The following is a 23,942-nucleotide window of genomic DNA, read 5'->3' as shown; positions in this document are numbered from 1 at the left end:
ACCCCTCTGGAAAATGCTCCTAAATAACAATTCACTGTGTTAGCATTAAATCATGTTAATTGTTTAATACCATTAAAATCCATGCTTTGCGGCTCTGCTTCACTGCTCCCTGGCTCCTGGTCTCATTGTCCTGAAAGGCTACAACCAGAGAGAAAGAGACCATAACCCTGAGTTCAGATGACATGACAAGCCAAGACTTGTAGTTTGTTGCTTCCAGTATAGTGAGGCCGGAAAGGAGTGAATTGGGGACTTTCTCATGAAACCATAGTTGAACATAACTATGGTTTAATATGAAGTGTGAACCTGACCAACATTCGTTTCAGGTTTCTGTTTTGTTTTTGTTTTTAAAAACACCATCTGCTTCTTTTCTAGTTAGCTGATTTTTACATGTTACTTCCTTTTTCGTTGGAACTTTGAGCCTGCTGTCATAGACAGTTTTAAAATGTTTTTCAAGCCCAAGCAATCAGCTTTGCTGATGAGTAGTTTAAAGCTGCAACCATAAACATATATTGCAAAAGCAAACTCTACAGAAAAATCAATGGGATTTATTTCCAAGTCAGTAAGATCAAAGTGTGGACTCAGCTAAACTGGTTAAAAGAGAGAAGTGATTCATATGTGTTGTATATGCGATATAACATTGTGCCACCAGATGGTGACGTGGAGTCCCATTTTTCTCTACCTGTTTTCCGTTTAAATTTACAACACTTTAAACTGAAACACTTCTTTGATGTGTCTAGATCCAGCCTGTAATAATATATGATTAATATATTAATCATATATTAATGGGTGGCACTGTGGTCTAAACCACTGAGCCTAGGGCTTGCCAGTCGGAAGGTCAGCGGTTCGAATCCCCGTGACGGAGTGAGCTCCCCATTGCTTGGTCCCAGCTCCTGCCAACCTAGCAGTTCAAAAGCATGTCAAAGTGCAAGTTGATCAATAAGTACGGCTCCGGCGGGAAGGTAAACGGCGTTTCCGTGTGCTGCTCTGGTTTCACCAGAAGCGGCTTAGTCATGCTGGCCACTGTCTGCAGACAAATGCCGGCTCCCTCAGCCAGTAAAGCGAGATGAGCGCCGCAACCCCAGAGTCGTCTGCGGCTGGATTTATCTGTCAGGGGTCCTTTACCTTTATAAAAATATATTCATACATCATTAGGTTTCTGGGAACATCAAGGGATCAGGCCTATGTTTTTAACCCAATTTTATTACATTAGCCCTACCTAGAGAATATTAGTTGTGCCTCAGGCTGCAATCTTACCATGTTTACACAAGAGTAAGTCTCCTTGAACTCACTGGTATTAATGGATAGGGTTTCCAAAGAAGATAGTTCAGAATTAGAGTTTTGTCTAAAATGATTAATGTTACTTATTTTCTCTTTCTGCAGTAAATTCAGTTTGTCCAGTCTGGCTCATTCACTAGCTAATAAAATGAAGTACCGTATTTTTTGCACCATAACACTCACTTTTTTCCTCCTAAAAAGTAAGGGGAAATGTCTGTGCGTGTTATGGAGGGAATGCCTACGGGTGGCATGCCTGCGGATTTTCCTCCTCTAAAAACTACGTGCGTGTTATGGTCGGGTGCGTGTTATAGAGCGAAAAATACGGTATATATTCATAAACAATGCATTGTTACATAGTGGAAAGGATGGTTATCACAGCATTCCCTTGAAGTCACTAGTGCCACAGGCATCAGCTCACAGCTGTGCCCATAATATAAATATGACCAGAATTATAATACTTTGAAGAGCCTGAAGAAATGTCTTCATGCTCAGAGTTTGGATACATTATTGAGTATTACGGTGTTGTAGCTTTACCATAATACATTTTCCAGTAATTTGAAAGCCATATCCTATTTTATTAAAATAACCTGTGACATATTATTTTGCTTCATAGTCCCTGCATTTGTTTTAAGTAGAAATATGAGAAACCTCAATCTCTAACTCATTCTGCAATTATTTTATTTCTTGGACCCCTATTCTAAATTGTTAAAATTTCAAAAAGATAGATGCCTTTCATCTCTACATTTACTTTTATGTAAGTGCCTACTCTAAAAGAAATCTAATGGGATTTAAGGAATAACAAAGATGCAAATCAAATGCAAATATTACTTTGCAGTGGGCATGTTGGTAAGTGCAGGCTTCTTTTAATAGAGGTAGTATTTCTTAAAAGCATGGTTATTGAAACAATATTTTCCTGTGTAATTGCAGAACATGAGACAAAAGCACAAACTAGATTTAATAACTAAGTGAACTGTGTAATATTTTCAGATTTTAGCTTTGCTGGTCCTAGTCAAAACAACAAGATTAGGTAATACTATCAGAAGATGGCACAGGCAGAGTCTTAGTAGATTCAGGTTCAAGAAGAACTTGTGCATTTGTTCATTCTTAGGAATAGAAAAAAAAATCTGTTTCTGTTAAGTAGTTGGTGGCCCGTCAGCAGAATATGAAAATGATGTTGGAATGTGACATGTCTTTTCTCTGTTATTGACTATAAGCTCACTCTCCTGGCTCTAAATGTAGTAGCTCCCACACCGAATTGTGCCAGTTATAGATATGTTAATAGCTTCACTTAGCTTTATATTCTGAACTTTTTCCAGATCAGGCTACTTTGGAATGAGATTCTTCTCTGTAGCTGGAATGAGTGTTCTGATTTCCCATTAGCAAATCTGCTGGGCTACATTCAATGCATATTTTTAATTACTTCTTAAATTCTGGATCTGATAACATAATTTTGGAACTCCTCTAACTTGTACGCATTTGTGCAGTTTCTTGACAAGGTGTCTGCTATTAACAGTTTCCATCCCATGAAACAAAAATCTCCTCAGTCTTATTAGAAGACATTGGTATAGTAATGTACTTCATTCATTTCCCCCCTTTTACCAAACATTTATGGGTCTATGAGGAGTCATAAAAAAGGTTGACCACATAACTATCTGTTAAAAGTTTCGAAAATATCTTTTTTTAAAAAACCAGTGTGCTTTTGTTTCATTGCTTCATTAAGAGTTATTGGACAGAATGTGGCTGGCATCCATTCTGAAACATGTTGTGGGAGCATTTGTAGTAGCTGTAGTAGCACTTCAACTAGTGCAACTAGCTGCTTGCATCTTCATGAACCATTGTAGGTTTGTTGACATCACAAATATGCAAAATCGGGACATTGGAGATCATGTTCTTTATCTTTGTAAAGGAAGCTTCCTGATTCCTCCCTGGACCTTAGTAAAAGGTTTAGTGGTTATGAGATGTCTTGCGAATACTTACATAAATAGTTCAGTATTCTCCAAGAGCATCTTAGCTATATAAAGTTACTGGGGTTCTCTCTAATGGCACCTTTTCAAAGCATGGCTTTGCCCCATGAATTCCATTTCACTTTGATAACATACACTTTGTTTAGTTTGAGTCCGGATTAAAAGATCCAATTCAAGGCAATGACCAGTGTTTTGTCATGGGCTTCCATTCATGTGTCATGTATTAGGACACCATCAACTAATACAATTACTCCTTTCATGTTTGAGGAGTTCTTTTTATTTCGGGGGAGCACTTGCGATTCCAAATGGGAAGTGTTAAAAACTGAATCTCCCAAAAGGGGAGATCAGTATAGTCCATTTAATGCTCCGGTTTGTCAAAGGTATTTGCCAGGCTTTCAAGAAATGTAAGGTGACAGACAAAAAGCCTTCTTTCAAGCTTCTCCTTCCATTTGTCAGCAGTACGGGTCTGTAAAAGATAGCTTATTTTCACTGTTGCCTTGAGATTGAAGTACTGTATATCTTCCTTCTGACTCATCCCCCAGTGCAGTTGGTACTGAAGTTTGTCTGATATAATGATGCACAAAGAAGTTTGTTTCTATAAACAAAAATTTCATGTGTGGGATAGTTAATAGGCAAAGTAATATGGCAGCAATGACATCAAATGAGAAATTGTATCAAGAGCTTAGTGAATAGTAGACACGTGTGTGTTTTCTGAGCTTGTATAATTAAGGTGTTGATAAGAGTACAATGCACCTTATCTGTGGCATGCAGGGGACATTATTGATGAGGAAGTGTTTCTTTGATTTACAGATAATCATGTTGTCTGCAGTTGGATTTTTTTTTAAGCTGCATTTGAGGTGAGCATGAATTATGACTGCACACCATTTGTGTGTGTGTGTGTCCCCAAGGGATTGCTAAGGAGCAGAACTGGTTTGATTCCACAGCAATATCTATAACTTGCCATTGTTCAAATATCAATTTGCCAAAGCAAAGAAATGAAAACTCAAAGGCAGAGCTTTGTGGACTTTTCTATTGTTTTGGAGTGGGTGTTCTCCACTAAACACTAGTCAAAGGCTAGAAGAGGTTTTTGAAGCACAAAGTGACCACCTAATAGTTTCATCTCTAGGTGCTACACAGTTATTGGCTATGTGTGTTCATGCACAATGTTATATACAAATATGCACCCTTAAATATAAAATTCAAAGGACAGGTGTATGACTTCAGTCATCCTTAGAACATCCTTATTTCTTGTAACTTGAAAACATTTATTTACAATTATAAATGGTCAATTTTTAAATATATTTTTTGCATTGTTTAAAATTTGGTAGGGATTCCAGGGACAGATAAAATTGCTTTGGGAGTTGTATCCTGCCTACAGACTATTGGTTGTTCCTGAGATAGAAAGAAGCCTCAAACAGCCAGACAGCCTCATTGTAGCACAATCATGAAATTGTTTCCTAGCAAGTATGCTTAGGATTGCAATTTACGTTTCCCTGGAAATTGCAATAACAACTTATGCATTCAGAATTATAATACCGTAATTCACCCATGAAATTATATCTGGTACAGACATTCAGAAAGATTTCACTTTAGATGTCTCTGAGCACCACAACATTTCTCTTTTGTTTTCATATGCAGCATAGCAGTGTACCCCATTCTGAGGGGACGTTGAATGTTCCATCTAATAAAATTAATGAAAGTAAGAGGGGAAAGTAATTAAATCTGTCTTGGTACTTATCTGTTGGTTTCAGCTTTGATTGCTGAAATGAAAGCTTGGAGACAGCTGTTGGCAGACTTGTCAGCCCTTTTGAGTTTAATAGTAGAGAGCTTTGTACAGGTAATTAATTACTGTACGGTTATAGAATAGTTGCCCAGTAGCCTCATGTCCTTTTGACATGTTTCTTTTTTGTGTGTCATTTTGTTTTGTTTTGTTTTTGCATGTATGTGTATGCTTGTTTATATAATACACTTCCCCCCACCACCCTGAGAGAATAAGTTTATCTGATGTTTGGTCGAAGCTATCTATTTTAATTCCCAATTTTATCAGTCAAACAGCATATGCTGTCAGGTAACTCCTTAATTTTCAAAGTAAAAGAAATAAGAGTTCTGTGGCTGATATCTAGTGAATACAGATTCAGATTAAGCATGGCAGAACTTTTGTGTTAAACCTTGATTAATCCTAGTAATTTACCACACCTCAAGTTTACCATCAAGGATGACTCACTTAATTTAAATGTCAGAGTAGAACTCCAGCTGCACACCTTTGGATTGTTGTTTGCTTCAACCTAAATATCTGGAGCTGTCACAAACACCTTGGGTATTGACTATACCTTCTGAATTCCTGGATGTTAATTCCTGCTGACATCCAACTACCCATCATGTTCCCAGAAAGCTTGAGTGGTAGATACTGCATGGCTCAAGGGGATCAGTTACCATTGGTGCTACTTGTGAAGTAAAAAAAAGCAAAACAGAAAACTGACCTGTGTGATTTAGCAAGGCAGAGGTCACTAAGAAAAGCAGATTCAGTTCAGTGGGAGGAACAGAAATTGTGTTGATGGGTATCTAACAACGAATTAGCAAACGAGGAAATACTGAGTAATAACCCAGCATTCAAGAGAAATAGGACAAAAATTATTTTATTATTGATTTATTAAAGGATTCATATAATCACTTTTCATATAATATGCAAATGGGCATACAACATAATTAACGTAATATAATAAGATTCATTAAAACAAACCCAAATACACAATAAGAAATAAAAAAACTGGCACTGTACAGAGTCAGTGGGTCAAGAGAAGGTTTCTTCAGTATGAGAGAATCAGGGTTATAGCAAATATAGGGCTGGTACTAGAAGAAGATAAGAGGTTAAATTATTCAAAAGAAAAGTGAGTAGTAGGATTTTTTAATTGTAGGAGGTTGTGGATTTTGTTTTTATTTTGTTTTTAAAGGGAGGACATGTGATCCCTCACTTTCTGGCTGAAGTGGTCCAGTTAATGGAAAAGTACTTCTTCATGTTTGCCCAAAAGAATAAAATACATGTTATTTTTTGTTTCTTGATAACATAGATAAGTTGTTTGACTTACTTGCCTTTAGAAGAACAGTTGATCACAAAAAATGTATGCTTTCATAACATCTAAATGAGCTAACAGGATGCAAAGTACAGTGCTACCTCAGGTTACATACGCTTCAGGTTACATACGCTTCAGGTTACAGACTCCGCTAACCCAGAAATAGTGCTTCAGGTTAAGAACTTTGCTTCAGGATGAGAACAGAAATTGTGCTCTGGCGGCGCGGCAGCAGCAGGAGGCCCCATTAGCTAAAGTGGTGCTTCAGGTTAAGAACAGTTTCAGGTTAAGAACAGACCTCTGAAACGAATTAAGTACTTAACCCGAGGTACCACTGTACTGTAGTCTAATTCCCCCCCCCAACTATTAGGGGGTTGACATGTAAGCCACTAAGAACATAATACATTAAAATAACTCTCGGTGAAGGAATCGGTGGCGTTTGCTTCCACATGTGAACAATACTACTAAGCCAAACCAAGGTTACACATGCATGAGCAAGTGTGCTGGTACAGTTAGAAAATTGCAGCTTCTTCGCTTCTCCCCTGTTTGTGCTGCTGTCATGCTATTAGTAGCTAAACCTAGGTTTGACTAAGCATTGCATGAGAACCTGGGCTTCTGATTTGTCTTCCCAAGAAAAACACACGAGTGAAACGCCAAGAACAATACAACTTGTGTTTTGTCCATCCCACCCCTGTGCTGGAGAGCCTGCAATAGTATAGCTACAACATTTTACATGTGGTGGATGTTTGTGTAAACATATAAAGCCCTTCTGGCAGAGGATATTTACAGAAAGAAGGTATATTACCTTTCATCATGTGGAATGTACCTCAAGTTTTGGATTGTTAACTATTTTTAAAGAAGGCCAATTTGACCTCTGTTATTAGGAACAAATTACTTTTATTTTAGTAGCAGTACACCTATTACTGGCGCAGAATTGGAAAGCATTGGAACATATGTGTATTTCTCATTGGAAACAGAATGTAGGGTCTATTGCTGTATCAAAAAAATTAGCAAAGAGATTGCATCCATTGAATAATATAGATGATGTAGACGATTTTGTTGAAATATGGTAAAATATAAAGTTATAAAATATTTTACTGATAACCCTGAAAAATGGCAACCATCAAAATCACATATTGGAATTTGGCAAACTTAACTATGTAGCCTGATCTACATCAAGGGCGTGGGATTTTGTTTTTGTATCTTTTTATGGTTTTTAAAAAATAATTGTTAATATATTGGAAATCAATTAAACTATATTTATTAAAATAAAAAAAGAAAACTAACGACAGCAACAGCAACTTGTTGTTTGTTTTGAGTGAGACAATCCATGAGCCCAGCTTTGCACACAATGCTAAACCAAACCATGGCTTAGCTCTGGGTAGTATGTCAGGAGTGGGGAGGAGTGAAGCTGCCAGAGTTTTCTAAGTCTGCACCAGCATGCTTGCTCATTCACACTAAGCCATAGTTTGGCTTAGCATTAAGTGCGAACCAGACTGGTTTGTGTTGCCCCAAGATGATGATGTGTTTTTGTGCCATAGTTAGCATTTGACCAAAAATGTATAGGAAGTTATAGAAGTGAGAGCCCCTTTTACAGAGCTGCTGACTGAAAATATGATTTCAAGCTCCTACACTGTAAGAGTTGAATTGGAAAGTATTAGTATACAGATGGGTCATTTAATTATAGTTGAACCAAATTTACACACACTGAATAATTTAGAAAGCTGAACTCCCTGGGCTCAGCAATTAAGAATAGCAGAAGAAAGCCAAGAAGATTAAGAAGCCAAATTAGCTTGTTCACAACAGGGAAAAGGCTATCTTGTTTGTACTTGTTACACAGATGCTGAAGGAGAATATCGTATATTGTTAGATACTAAAATAAAATGAACTCACTTGAGTACTTTCCCATAAGCCCTGCAACTATTATATGCCATTTAACGAGCAAGCTAAATAATCTCATTGGATGAGTTTATGGTGTAAAACATGGGATATGTGTTGCAGCCTGCTTGAGTATGTGGTCTCCACTATTGAATTCTTAGTATGCAACATTAGTATTAATAAACTCAGGTACTCTTCTTTGAACCAAATGCTACGCATCTGAAAAAAGCCCAAATATCTATCAATAAAAGTGTATGAGAAAGATCTAGAGCCTAGGCTATGTTCATTTACACATAACACTAAGCTGTGGTTTGTTTTTACCATCATTGACATCTGTAGCTAGTGTTACAGAATAGATATCTATAAGTACAGAAGAGAAATGCTGAATGGTGTACCATTTCAGTTAGAATTGCAGCTGCCTTTTGAACCTTATGCTGTCTAAACCTTCAGAAAGCACGTTAAATAAAATATGTAAGATATTTGTTTGCCAGGTTTCTGATCTATTCCCTTATCAAGCTATTTTCATTTTCTATTCCATTGGAAAGATTGCTCCTTTTGCTATATATTTGGCATAGCGGGTTCTTATCTGTGAAATCTCCCCATTCTGCCAGAATCATATTCCACAGGGAAGAATCTGCTGTTATTAACAAGGTTTTTATTGCCACACCATTTCTAATGAATTATGCATATATCATTTGAAACGTTTCAGTTCTATAGGTAACTTACCATGATGATATGTCCAGAGGTAGACTGTGATAACACAGTTGCTATCTTTGGATGTCATGATGAACCATGACAGGAACAAACCCAGGCATATTCAGACGAGTGCTTTTCTCCAACGCAGCCTTGAGAAGTTTGGAAGTGTTCATTTGATTAATCGCATGTTGTCATGTTGTCCGAACCTGGCAAACTTGGGTTAAACTTAACTATTGTTTGTTATAAACAAGCACATTTCAAACCATGAGTTATTAAGTCAGCTTTCATTAAAGTGGCCTTGTGATCTTGTTTATTGAGGACATCCCTCTATTTTGAAAGGATGTCAGAAGGTGCCCTCTATTAGAATGACATTATTATTAGAATGACATTATTATTAGAATGACATTATTATTAGAATGACATTATTATTATTATTATTATTATTATTATTATTATTATTATTATTACCTGACCATCTGATTCGGTTTCCCTAGCCACTCTGGGCAGTTTCCAGAAAAATATAAAAACATAATAAAACGTCAAACTTTAAAAACTTCCCGATACAAGGCTGCCTTCAGGTATCTTCTAAAAATTGTGTATTTCTTTATCTCCTTGACATGTTATGGGAGGGTGTTCCACAGGGAGTGCGTCACTGTCGAGAAGGCCCTCTGCAATCTGGTCCAAGTCTCATTTTAAGATGAAGGAGAGAGAACAGTGATTTTTCAGCTGCCCATCAAAAGCTCAGAATCGGAGAATGTGCAGGCAAAGAAGCCAGCTGTTTCCAGCTATGATGAGATGTGATGTATTTCTAAGGTGGCTCACCAGGCTTCCCCAGTTGACCTGCAAGCTTGTTGTGGGTGAGCCATGGCCACTTGTCCTATGTATATTATGTCAGGTGTGCGGCAGGTGGGGCTTGACTGAAAGGGGTTTTGCAGGTGCAGCAATTTCCAGTTGGTTGGTTGGTTTTGGGGAAACACTGTGCAAAGAACTTTGCCAGCCTTACATTTGGCTCTTGGGAAGCAATCCACTGCCTGCCAGGCATTTGGGAAGTACTTTCAATCACCTGATGTCATTATGATATCACATGATTGACAGGTGAGTTGTCCTGGTCATCCAACACCCCCAAACATTAAGGACATGTTTATTTACCGTATACCTCCCACTTGGAGTTTGAAGTATTGCAGTCTACCGTACCACATTAAGATTAAGGTTGACAGCTATGGCTTTTAATATTTGATTAATTATTATATTTTAATATTTCATTGGAAGCCGCCCAGAGTGGCTGGGGAAACCCAGCCAGATGAGCGGAGTATAAATAAATAATAATAATAATAATAATTAGTAGTAGTAGTAGTACACCCAGAGGCATGAAATCCACTTCCCTGTGTTGTATTCCCCTATGAAGAGACTGTTGTAGCAATCATATAGCTCTTTCCTACTCAGCTGTCATCTTCTCAGAATTGTGTGTACCTGTTTTAATTTGCATTTCTAGATGTAAAGGATTAATGTATCAGGTGGCGTTCAGGTCCCCAGCACTTCAAAGCCTCTCCCCTTATGGTGCAACCTCTGCTTAAACATAATTATATAGATGGCCAGGTATAGATATATTTAAAACTAGTTGATTTCAGCAAAAACAGTGGATCACTTTTCTAAAACATTTAGATCTGACACATCTACTGTATTTCAGCTTCTATTTTATAAAGGTATGTACGGCATTAGTAATGTAATATTTCCCATTTTAGTACTCTAGTTTCAGCCTATACATACTTTTTGATGTGATTTCTTAACTTATTTGTTGCTCTTTTCCTAATACACAGCACAACTTATATGTGCATAGACACCAGGAAAGATAGGTTAAGAATTAAAAATAACAATTGGTATCTGTGAGAAAGTCCTCACTCACAGCATTTCCTCTTTTCTCATATTTACTTTAGCAACTGTTTTAAAATTGCAGTTACAATTCATCTCCATGACTAAGCAAGAAAGAAAGAAAGATGATGCTCATTCTTTGCACACTGAAGGCATGCAGTTACTGTAAGGAAACCCCTGTTACAGTAGGAATGTAGGAAGGGTAGTTGTACAAATGAGCTCAGTTATCTAACAGCAGCAGACATAGCTGGACATGATTCTTGCTGCCTTGTGATAACATGCTGCATAATGCAGATCGGAATGGGGAGGCACAAAAACTCAAAGATTGATCTGCAATTCCTAATAGTCATAGCAAAATGAAAGAAAGAAATCCAATTTCAGCTATAGCAGCATGCAGAGCATATATATTTCACGGGTGATATGGATAACATGAATAGACCTCAAAGTGAAGACCTATTAATTACAAAGCTGTTCGGGGAGAATGCTCTCTAGTTTGTTCCTTACTCAACAATCAATTAGAAATTAATTTTGACACAATCAGAATAAATCACATTATATGCGCAGCCAGCAAAATGTTGGAAGCAGCTTTGTCGCATTGGTTGTTATTTTTTAAAGCTACCCATTACTTGGCTCTATGTTTACCCGTTTGTTATGTAACTTCATTGTGAGTACTGATGCCATTCTTTCCTCCAAGCAAAAGGAAGCTGTTCTGTTCTTTTCAAATGTAGCCTTCCTTTCCACGCTCAGACCCACTGATCCATTCTCTGATGTGCTTGCTTTGCTGTTTCTTTCCTAGTTCACCATCATTTGATCCTTCCAGTGAGCATTACGTGTTTGCCAGTCAGTTCCTTCCTTCGAACTTCTAAGGCACTTTACAGACAGACCCCAGACAAATCTGGCAATTGTTTTTTTTTTAAATGATGAAATAATTTTTTAAAGCTTGTTTTAAAAGTGTAGGGCATGGGTAGGCAAACTAAGGCCCAGGGGCCGGATCCGGCCCAATCGCCTTCTAAATCCGGCCCGGGGACAGTCCGGGAATCAGCGTGTTTTTACATGAGTAGAAGATGTCCTTTTATTTAAAGTGTATCTATGGGTTATTTGTGGGGCACTGAAATTCGTTCTTTCTTTTTTCAAAATATAGTCCAGCCCCCCACAAGTTCTGAGGGACAGTGGACCGGCCTCTTGCTTAAAAAAATTGCTGACCCCTGGTGTAGGGGAAAGAATTACGACGAGGAAACATACTGCTATGAGTTTGTGGGCTGTGTGCCTGTGGGTAGGCTGTATGCCTCCTAATTCTTGGATCCATCATGGATTCAATTCCTGGAATAGCCAGGTGAGCTTCCTGCTGAGGTAATGGCCCTCTAAGTATGTGTCATTAAGGTAGCAAAGGAAGTGGCTCTGTGCCAGACAACAAAATGGGCAGGCCTCTCTCCCTCAACTGTCTGTCAGTTACAATGACAAAGAGTTTGGAGTTTGAGTTGAGGTGTGAGGTAGAAGTTCGTTTCATTGCTTTAAAGAAGTTGAAATAAGGGGTTTTTGATCCAAATGAAGGAACATTCATTGGGGGCACTGCTGTATTCTAACAACTCACATTTCTTGGTGTGAATAGGCAGATGTGTAAACCAGCTGCTCTTTTGCTTCACTACCTCTTCAACATAAATTATGAAATGTGTTTAAAAGTGGGAAGATGAAATGTTCAGAAAGAAAATACATATATATTTGGAAATACTGCATCCATGTCAGAAATGCTTAGTGTAACTTCTGAAAAGATAGAAAACTTATCCCAGATAAACAGATTCATGGCAGGTAACATAGCAGAGATGCGGAGACAATAATATAGCACCAAAAAAATTGAGATTTTTTTCTTCTTCATGCCATTGAGGCATTGAACTTGCCCCATTGCTGTTTTCCAGGCTCGCTCTGTTCAGCTTAGAAATGCTGCGGAATTATTTCACTGACAACAGATGTTAACAGCACACAAATATAGATGAAATGAATCTAAGGAGAAGTAGCATGGTGGATAGGCTATGGTTCTGATTTAGTAGCAGGTATAAAATAATGGTACTGCAATGTTTAGTCAATTCAATGTGCCCTCAGTCAATCAGGCAGGTTTGTTTTTTGAAAAAAGTTACCGTATTTTTTGCTCTATAAGACGTACCAGACCATAAGACACACCTAGTTTTTGGAGGAGGAAAACAAGGGGGGGGATTCTGAATCCCAGAAGCCAGAACAGCGAGAAGGATCGTTGTTCTGGCTTCTGGGATAGCTGTGCAGCCTCTTCAGGACAGCGGGATGAAGGCTCCTCGTGCCCTGAAGAGGCGTTGTGTGGCTAAGCCAGAAGCTAGAACAGCGAGAAGGAGCGCTCGCAGCAATCCCTCTCACTATTCTGGCTTCTGGGATAGCTGCGCAGCCTGCATTCGCTCCATAAGACGCACACACATTTCCCCTTACTTTTTAGGAGGGAAAAAGTGTGTCTTATAGAGCGAAAAATATGGTAATTACTTTTTAATAAAAGTACATGCAAACACTACTGGTGGGCGCTATCATAGAAGAGGTATGCAAAAGGTGATAAAGCTGATCTTGGATTTTTGTAAGTACTTGGATTAAAAATAATGCTTTGTTTGTTGCAGAAATATAATTATTGTAATTGTTTGAATAGTTTTAGTAATTGGTTTAATTATTTTATTATTGTTCTTATTTTTTGTTATATTGCTGTTCTAATATAAATCTTGTAACATGCCTGGTGATCCTGGCACATGAAGGGTAGTTTAGAAATATAGTAAACAGGTAATACCAAAAGTAAAAAGTAATGTGCATAATCTCAAAATTGAGTGTTGTTTCCCTTCAGGATGATTGATGTTTTATTAATATGCAAATACGTTACATTATGACTCATACAGTTATTTGGCTACACTTTTTTTATGTGACAACCCTATTTTAGACAGTATACTAACAATAATTTCTAAGAGCAAGAGACTAGACTGTCAGGAAGTTCTTATTAGTTCTTTGTAGAAAACTGGGTATATTAATAAAATATATTAATGTCTCAAAAAGTAATAATTAAGCATAATCTAAATTGAATTATTGCACTGTTCAAAGCCAGGTGTTACATTTCCATAAAAGCAGAAGATTTGCTGTTGTGTTTGTTTTGCCATGCTAAGACACACTGTCCCCCCTTTTCACCCCTATTACTGCACCCGCTTGATGGGGAAATTTGGGGTCTGAGGCAAAAATAACTTGTTAAAAGATCCAGGTCCCCATGATGGCTGGCCTTGTCCTTACCTCTTAGTGACAGTATTCCTCACTTGTAAAATATGAGGTGTTTGTGCATCTATGCTAGCCTCTTCAAGAGTTTTGTGTTAGAATCTCTGATCTGTGCAGACGCTGATTGACTTGTTTTGCACCTGGCTCTGATTAGTGGATCTCAGAATTATAGTAAAAAACAAAGTGGATCCTACAAATCCAAAGACTGCCCATTCTTGATTTAAATGATGTTTTAAATGTGATTAGGGGGAATTAGGCTGGTTCACAGGACACAGTGAGCCAAATTTGAAAGCCAAGAACAAGCTAAGAGCAAATATATCCTGCCCATCTGGCTAGGTTTCCCCACTCTGTGCAGCTTACAACATATATAAAAACACAACAAAACATCAAACATTAAAAAACAAAATACCCTATACAAGCAACAAACCAACCAATAAATCAATAGAAACCAATAGAAACCAATAATAATAATAATAATAATAATAATAATAATAATAATAATAATAGTAATAAACAGTTTACAATTATACCCAAATTAAAGTAATCACCAGCCCCAACTAAACAATTTAACCAACCCCAACCTGACAAAAATGAAGCAGGGGAACCAAAATTAGAACCTTTTAAAACATTTCAGCCAGTTGCCCCAACCCAAGAGTTATTCCAGCAATGTCCCTCTGGACTCCCAGGAGCCTTTTAGCTGTTTAGGGTGAGTGTGGGCTCCGCCTCCTAGGCCAGGTGGAAATGGGCCTTGCAGCAGGGAGTGCTCTTCCTTCTAGCCCTCACGACAGCAGCTCATAGTTTGTGTGGAGAGAGCTTAGCCATGAGTCCTGGATTGGATAGCCTGCTAAGCCAAACCTTGGCTCAGTGTAGTCTGCTATGGCAGTGAAAAGGACCAGGGAGGAACAAAGTAGCTGCAAGCTCTTCTCTGTAAGCAAACATGTTTCTCCTCTCAGTAAGCCACTGTTTGGCTTACCATTGTGTCATGAAAACAGAGTTAAGTTCATTTTTATCAGAGCGTTTTCAAGAAAGACAAAATGACACAAATCTCATAAGATTACAACCCTTTATTATTTAACAAGCAATAAGCAATAAGAACTCACTCACTCACTCACTCACTCATTCATTCATTCCTTTCATACCTACCAGATGGTTGGACCCACTAAAAGAGATGGCCAGTCTCTTTTAAGAGTCTATGGACGGCATCCTCCTGCACGTAGGACAGCACACAAAGTTCACCAGGCCTTCCCAAGGCTCAGGTCTCCGTATGGTTACATTGTCTTGTATTGAAGGGGGTTGATAGCTGTCATCGTGCTGGTTCCTCAAATAGATAAGAATAGTTATTAGTTGAAAACAGTTTGGTTTCCATTATGTTGTCATACTGTCTTTATGAATAGCATGTTTCTTTCAACATGTCTTTTTTAAAGAACAGTCATTTATCTCAATCACCTTCTCACTTTGTCCCCTGATTCACCCAGACATGTTGTCATACTGATCATCCTGTCTTGCACAGTCCAGTAACTGGTTCACTGTTCATCCATCCTGTTTAGCTGGCTCAATATTCAATAGTTTGATAATGGTTCTTTATCTCAATCCAGCCAGTGTGGTGTAGTGGTTAAGAGCGGTAGACTCGTAATCTGGTGAACCAGGTTCACATCTCCGCTCCTCCACATGCAGCTGCTGGGTGACCTTGGGCCAGTCACACTTCTTTGAAGTCTCTCAGCCCCGCTCACTTCACAGAGTGTTTGTTGTGGGGGAGGAAGGGAAAGGAGAATGTTAGCTGCTTTGAGACTGCTTCAGGTAGTGATAAAGCAGGATATCAAATCCAAACTCTTCCACCTTCAATGCAATAAGGTAAAGGTAAAGGGACCCCTGACCATTAGGTCCAGTTGTGGCTGACTCTGGGGTTGCGGCGCTCATCTTACTTTATTGGCCGAGGGAGTCGGCGTACAGCTTCTGCATCATGTGGTCAGCATGACTAAGCCACTTCTGTCGAACCAGAGTAGCACACGGAAACGCCGTTTACCTTCCCGCTGGAGGGGTACCTATTTATCTACTTGCACTTTGACGTGCTTTTGAACTGCTAGGTTGGCAGGAGCAGGGACCAAGCAACGGGAGCTCACCCCGTCGTGGGGATTCAAACCGCCGACCTTCTGATCGGCAAGGTCTAGGCTCTGTGGTTTAACCCACAGTGCCACCCGCGTCCCTTTCAATGCAGTAGTCCTTTGTACATTAATTTAAGCAGTTCTTTATCTTTGATTCAATAACTTTATTTATTTATTCATTTATTCTTCAGAGCCACTAACCATCCGCTTCTCATTCATACTTCAGACATTCATATCCATTCATACCAGCAGACATACTAAATATAACATCAATTATAAAATGAGATCATCTTTACATCTGATTCTCAGTCTGTTCCTGTGGCTTAAAAACATCTTAGTAAATCACATATATTCTGTAAGAGATTCAGCATATACCCATAGCTGTCAATTTACAGATTTGAAAATAAGGGACCGGCAGCCTTGAAAATAAGGGACCAGCAGCCAAAATAAGGGACCTGCAGCCTCACCTGTTCTAGGAACTCCAGTCTTCCTGTCCTCCTGCAGTTTGGTCAAACTCATGCTGGGTAGCTTCAAGAACACTGTCCAACCAACTTTGTAACCAGAGGTTCAACTGAATAGAATCTGAATTACATGCACCATAAGGCCTATGCAGCCTCAACTTATGATGGCTCCCTGGCCTGGCTTTGCACTGCAAAGTTTGCAGCAGCACGTGCAACAAAATGGTGTCCAGCATTCAAAAAAATCCTCAGCTTGCATTAACTAGCCACACACAAGGCATGCAAGCTCTACCCCCCAGTTGTTCTTAGACTTCTTATTGGGTGAGCAACACAGCCAAGCAACACAGTTGGAGCCTCCCTCCTCCCTGGCCGGCAGGGAGGGAGGGAGAGGAGCTGCTTCCTTTGAAATTTAAGGGACATCATTTAAGGGACATCCATCAATAAGGGACAGCAGTGGGACATGGCGCTGGAATAAGGGACTGTCCCTTCAAATAAGGGACACTTGACAGCTATGTATACCTGAACACTAATATTGTATTAATATTGTATCATTTGTTACATATAAGTGCCGTCCTTATGAGGATTCCTTTTTATCCATCCTTCTTATCAGAATAATAGATAAAGCATCAGAGCATCTGTTTTGTAACTGAAGGAACACACGATTAACAGAGAGTGTGCATACTGTTGCTTGATACCTTGGGGAACTCAAAACCAGCTATACTGAAAGAACACCCTTAATACTAACATAACACCTTTATTCATACACAATTTATGAAAAACACCTTTTTACCCTAAGAACTATATACTAGGGCAGTTCGATATATGGTTTTCAATATCAATATTCAATATTATACTTTTAGTGGAGGCAGTTCACATATCTGGCCAAGTCTTAATAAATTATCAGGTGTGGTACAAGCAGGCAAGACTAGCCTATAACTTTGCATCCATGAGCACTGAGGCACTTTGGGCCTAAAGAGGACCCTTCCCCTCAGAAAGTATTCACTACCTGAATTTTGCAAAGATTATCCAAACAAAATGTATTAAGAAATAGGTTCATGTTCTTGGTAAACCAAAGCTGCAATTGGAGTCTGGGAGTTATGGGTTAAGCACTGGTTGAAAATGAAGCAGTGTGACAAGTTTTGCAGGCACAAGCAAGATTGAAAGAGGGATCATGTGGGATCACGCCTTGATAGTATCATGAGTACAGACAATTATGAATATGCAATAAAAAGGATGTCTGGAAGGGCCCTGAGTTGAGGTCTTTCCATCTCTACTGCATTGCTCCTTCCTCAAAGAGCCCTAGAAATTAAGGCAGCCTGAACATGACAGCTGATTTCTGAGGCACTGTAGAGTAGATTAGAGGCTGTTCACAGAGGCTGTCCACTCACAGACCATAGAGGCTGTCCACTCATAGACCCAGAAAAACAGGTCCAAAAAGGGTGTGGGGTGGAGGACAGGAATCTGCCTCTGTTGCTTCTCTGTTAAGCACGATTTTCCCCTCCCCAAACATCTCCTGTTCCCAGGACCTGGCTGCCCATAAGGTGGGCTGAGGCAGCTGCCTTTGGCAACAGAAATCCAAGAGGCAGCACCCCCATGTGTGCAGAGAAGCAGCAACAGTAGCAGTGGTGGCTTCTTGTGAGATGTTGCCTGGGATCCGTTGCTGCTTTGCAGGCACTGCCATGCAACCCAACTAAAGGAAGCTTCAGTAGGATGGAAGGCACTTTCCCATTTTGCCTCAGGTGTGGGAAATGAGGTGCACTGTCCCTGCCAGTTCCTGAAAAATTTCAGCCCTCCCCCCAACAACAGAGAAGAATGGGAAGAAAGAACTGCTTGTAATGAAACGCTGAAGGATCACAAAGTGATTTAGCTTTGTGAGGGAATATGAGGCAAAATTAATAATCAGTATTGTATGTAGGCTTTGGATAGAATCAGTTCTCTTGTTCCCTATCCTGACAGCATTTTCTTGTCAGGCTAAGCTTTCAGTTACGAATTACACAAAATCACATTACCTTTACGTGATATATTGCACAACGCAAACTGCATGCTGAGGTCACCTTCTTTACAGTGTCGTTTTCATGAGATGTTTTGGGAAATGTCAGGCAGATTTTAAATCAAAGATGTTTCACTCATGAGCTGCTCTCAGAACATAATACACTATCACTTAATCATTGGAAAATGTTATTGTGTGGCTGCAATTCCTCCCTTTTCCCGTCTTAGCAGAATTCTAAATCATTGTGATAAGAGTGTTTGGGAGGAAGATCTCAGTGCCTGTAAAGATGTGTGGCTTTCTTTCTAATTGGATTGCCTTCACTATGTGTTGGCCTTCAAGTGTCATTAATTTCTTATACAGTCGTACCTCAGAAGTCGAACAGAATCCATTCTGGAAGTCTATTTGACTTCCAAAATGTTTGGAAACCAAGGCGAGGCTTACGATTGGCTGCAGGAAGCTCCTGCAGCCAATCAGAAGCTGTGTCAGATGTTCGGGTTCCAAAGAACGTTTGCAAACCGGAACACTCACTTCTGGGTTTGCGGCATTCAGGAGTCAAAACATTTGACTCACAATGCATTTGGGATCCAAGGTACGACTGTAGATGAAACACTTAAGAACACAAGTTGGAATCCTTAGACAGTGTGAAGACTTCACAGCAGGTGTGGGGTAGTTTTTTCAACCTGAGTGCTGCATTCCCTTGTGGATAACTGCTTGGGAGCCATAGGCCAACAGTGTGCATAGCCAAGACAAAATGGAGTGTGAACACTTTCCTGCATCTCTCTCTCTCTCTCTCTCTCTCTCTCTCTCTCTCTCTCACACACACACACACACACACACACAGAGAGAGAGAGAGAGAGAGAGAGAATCCTGCCACACTCACAAATACTGCATACAAACATGCATAAAATTCAGCTTGAAAAAAGCATTTCAACTTTTTTCTAGCAGCCAGAATAGGAGTGATCTTCTGGCAGATTGTTCCTGAGGGGTGGAGGGAAGGGTTCACCTGGCCATCCCCAAATGGACTCTCTGGGAAGATTGGCCCATCTCTCTGCAACAGTTATGCTTTAAACCCTCCCCTTCCCAGCTGCATACCCCCTTCTGTTAATTCCCTTCTGCTGTTTGAAACAGGACTTTGATAGGAGCGAATAAATGCTTCTTTGCAAGCCTGATTGTAGCAGGGGAGGCGTAAGCAGGAGAGCCCCAGGGAATGAATCCGACATGCAAGCTTGCAGTTCCCCACTTTTCCTTCACAGAGCAAAAACCAAATCCCCACAGTGTGCCATGTTATTTGAGGTGGATGAACAGTTTTATGCAACAATATTGCCTTAAATGAATGCACAGAAGGGCATTCGGTGATTGCAATCTTCTTGTACCCTAAAATCAAGGATCTGAAAGCTTGAAAAGACACAAGAGGTGCACAATTTTATATCTACAAGTGCTCTACATGTTTGGATGAACACTTGGTCAAGAGAAATAGAGTCAGCATGTATGATTTTGCTATCCTTCTGAGGTATTCATTGAACATGTGATTATGTTTACATTCCTAAATACACTTTGGAAAATGGACTACTCCCCCAATACTTGGGAAATAGAAGCCCTGGGAAACAGTAAAGGGGAAACTACATTTTCCAGCCCCCCTGGTGGCTACCTTGCAGTCATAGCTACATGCTGGGTAGGTGGAAGGAAAGAGAGATCAGGGAGCTGTGGGGGAGGGGGAGGTAGAGCTTTTTCCCTATCAAGAGAGTGGGAGGGTATTTTAAATAAGACAGGAAGGGAAGGAAGAAGAAGCTGACTTCTCCCATTTGGACTGAAATCCAAGCCTAAAAATGAGATGTGGCTGTAATCCTCACCTTGTATTTTGAGGTAAACATTACCAGTTGCTCTTATTAGGTCTTCCAAACGACGAATTTCAAAATTCAGCAGCGCTCCTCATTATAAACAGCAGGACTGAGGAACAGCAAATAGTACTATATATCAAGCTACTATTTTCTTTTTGGAAATGCTTCAGTTACCTTTCATAATACATATTTGTATCTGTAATATGTTCGTGACACACAAACCCATGTGTTTTAAGCTGTATGTTGGAAAGTGACGCTACTGCATGTAAATGAGAGAAGCCAGCAAAAATACCTGAACGTTTTTTGCTTTCCCCTTTCGGGTTCCTTCCTTGTGTCATCAGGAGCTATTTACTCTGCAGGAGCCTTTCTGCAGTGCACCAGTTCTCTGCTTTTGGTGCACTCTTGGTTAGCAATAGTGTGGGTTAATCCATGGGGAACTGGTGGGTAGATAGTCTTGCCTCTTGAGCAACGGTGACTGTAGATCCTGTGTTCTTTTTTAGTTTTGTGATTCTATGCAGAACAAACAAAACTTAAAATATTTTCTTGTGTTTATTTTTCTTCTCCTAGATCTTGTTTTGGAACCGAATGTGTCTTGGGAGTCTCTTGCTGCTGCTCTCCAGCACACAATAGTTCCCTTGCACACGGAATCAGTTCAGTCACACATTGATTAACACAAGATGGATGGAGCTTACAAGATGGAAGATAATACTTCATTAGTGAGAGGGGCTCAGGACATTGCCAAGGTAGTCAAGAAACAGACAGGGAGGAAAGGGAATGCAGTTGTAGAGAAGGCTCAAGACGAATATACGGAAAGATCTTACAATAGATTCCAAGGCAGAGAAGATGATGAATACTATACCCAAGAAGGAAATTACGGTGGGGAGGCGAATGAAGATGAAGGATCAAGTGACGCGACTGAAGGGCATGATGAAGATGATGAGATTTATGAGGGGGAATATCAGGGAATCCCAAATGCGACCCAGAACAAGGATGGGATCGGAGCCTTAGGTCAGCCCGTACGAGACGACTACAAAGATCGTCTTGAACTGGAAACGGAGAGAAAAGCTGATGAAGAAGAATTGGCACAACAGTATGAGCTCATCATTCAGGAATGTGGGCATGGACGTTTTCAGTGGGCCCTCTTCTTTGTTCTTGGGATGGCGCTGATGGCTGACGGGGTGGAAGTTTTTGTGGTTGGATTTGTATTGCCCAGTGCTGAGACAGACATGTGTATCCCTAATTCTGGATCAGGATGGCTTGGTGAGTATTATTTACATCCTTGCCTGGCTTGTGTCATAAATTAGACAGTTATTGTCTAGTATGTATTTGACAGTGCTCCCTCTGATGAAAACAAATAACTATCTTTCCTTTGTTAGCTCTGTGTGTGAGGTATTTTAAGATACCACCGTGGCTCTCTTTTGTTTTGTTGTATGCGTAAAAAGAAAAGATTTTCCTCTGCCCTTCGTCATGACCAATAAAAATAAGTAGCTGTTCCTAAATCATAGGACAAAAAAACCGCATGCTTATGAATCCAGAATAAATATAATATGTTGATAACGTGCTGCATAGCTTAGTATCAAGAATACATGTCAATACTGTGTAACAAAGAGATGGAAGAAAGTGCCTCATCATTAGGAGTGTTTGAATAGAACTGGGTGCAAGTGGCCTCTCAAAATTATCTGTTGTAGTTGTAGGCAAAGAAATTGGTGGTGGTGGTGGACCTGGAGGAGGATAAATTATTGAATACTTTCTCTGGGAGTGGGGCTTTCCATTAGTAGTGGCAGTAGCTCGGCTTTGTCCCTCTCCCCCTCTGACACTCCAAGTGGCAGCTGCAGCCAAGTGCGTTGGCAGCCTGGCTGCCATTTTGCATCCTCCTGGCCCTAGTGTCATTCTGGAAGAATAATGGTGGCAATAACAAAAAATGTTATTGGAGAATACCATTTGCCTTTTTTCAAGGGGTGGGGTGTGTGAAAAAGAAAAAGAAAATCCCATGAATTTTCTCAGAAAAATCTGTTTTGAGAAATCTCAGCTTGGTTTGTTTCAATGGGACTTGTGTAGGAATAGTTCAGAGATGTGTTACAAAAGTGCTTGAAATGGTGTGCAATTACAAAATGACTGTTCATGGTGGGGGGGATTCACTAGTGAGTGAGTGTTTCTAATTCTATCCGGAAGAGCCAATCCCTAGAATTGTAGAGTTGGAAGGGACCACAAGGCTTATCTAGGGCAACCGCCCGCAATGCAGGAATCTTTTTGCCCAATGTGGGACTCAGACCCACGCACGGTTCTGTAAAATAATAATAGTCCAAAACATAATTGGCAAGCTGCTGTCCATAGCTGGTTATCACCCAATTTCATATAGCAGGAAAATACTCAATAGGCATAGTAGCAATTTTTAAAAATATACTTTATATACAGTTTGCTCTTGACTTAATTGTTGGCCACCTGGATTCTGTATGAAAAGCTGCTGATATTCCGGATGGTAGACAGTATATTTTCCCCAAACAATTATTCTGCACAGTTTTCAAAACTTTAATGGAGTTTGAATCAGAGAGCATTTGAGTAAGCGCTTTGCTACCAAATATCTTTAGGGCAGGTTCAGCGTTGCATTGAGCCATTCTGTCCAGAAGTTGGGCTGGAGAAACGGAACACATGTTTGTCCTTCTCAGTGAATAAAGCAAAACCATAGCTACTAAGGCTGGAGATGGTTTTTCTTGAGAGATGCTTTGTTTCTCATAGTGAGTTTGGCCCCACTGCTAACATTTGTAAAACATGTCTTTAAATCAAGGGTGGGAAACCTGTGGCCCTAACATGTCTTTAAATCAAGGGTGGGAAACCTGTGGCCCTCAAAGTATTGTTGGACTCCAGTTTCCATCAGCCTTAGTCAGCATGGCCAGTGCTCAGGGATAATGGGAGAAGTAGTCCAACAACATATGGGAAGACAAGGTTTCTCGTCAGTGTTTTAAATCAATACCAAACTGTGAAATAACAGAGAGGTGCATATACACATCATGAGCAGTCCCCCCCCCAAAAAACCCCCCTGCCTTTGCTTTTCTGAAAAAAGGATAGTCTGTCTCTTTCTCACCAGAGTATAACATTTTCATTGGATGTGGTTATATTCCCATTTAGCTGTTTTTATGGAATTATTCTCCTTTTCTCTGGTATTTGATTATACTGATTTTATATTGCAGTTTTTAGACAATGTTATGCCTTTTTCATGAGCAGCTTGGACATTTCCCTTGGGGAGACAAGTGCAGTGCTTTTTTTCTTAAAAAAACATATAGGGGTACTCTCATTTTCCTAATCATATTGAAATACTGCCCCTCAATGAGGTCAAACTTAGATTCACAAAATGTTTAGGGATATGTGTACCCCTGCATCCCCCCCAGAAAAAAGCACTGGACAAGTGGATTATAAGTAAATACAAATCTGTGTAGTACCAGGGGAAACACCCCAACTCTGCAATCAAGTAAGAGTGAACTACTTACTTTCCCACTCCAGTGATATGTAACTTGCTCAAAATTTCATTTGCTCTATAAACTT

General features: G+C 39.7%; 1 protein-coding gene across 4 annotated transcripts in view; it reads left to right on the top strand.

The window, feature by feature from the left end:
• The window catches only part of SV2C (synaptic vesicle glycoprotein 2C), a 93,667-nt gene that overhangs the window by 6,131 nt on the left and 63,594 nt on the right, over positions 1–23,942 (top strand). For 3 of the 4 annotated variants that reach the window (XM_053407674.1, XM_053407675.1, XM_053407673.1), the window contains exon 2: positions 20,970–21,662. In XM_053407674.1, the coding sequence (XP_053263649.1) occupies positions 21,080–21,662 (583 nt within the window). In that variant the 5' untranslated portion in view covers positions 20,970–21,079. Of the gene's footprint in view, positions 1–20,969; positions 21,663–23,942 lie in introns of those variants that run through there. The other variant, XM_053407676.1, reaches the window with a different exon arrangement.

This window comes from Podarcis raffonei, chromosome 11, assembly GCF_027172205.1.
Source record: "Podarcis raffonei isolate rPodRaf1 chromosome 11, rPodRaf1.pri, whole genome shotgun sequence".
Classification (NCBI taxonomy): Eukaryota; Metazoa; Chordata; class Lepidosauria; order Squamata; family Lacertidae; genus Podarcis; species Podarcis raffonei.
This window is presented reverse-complemented; position numbering and strand designations above follow the sequence as displayed.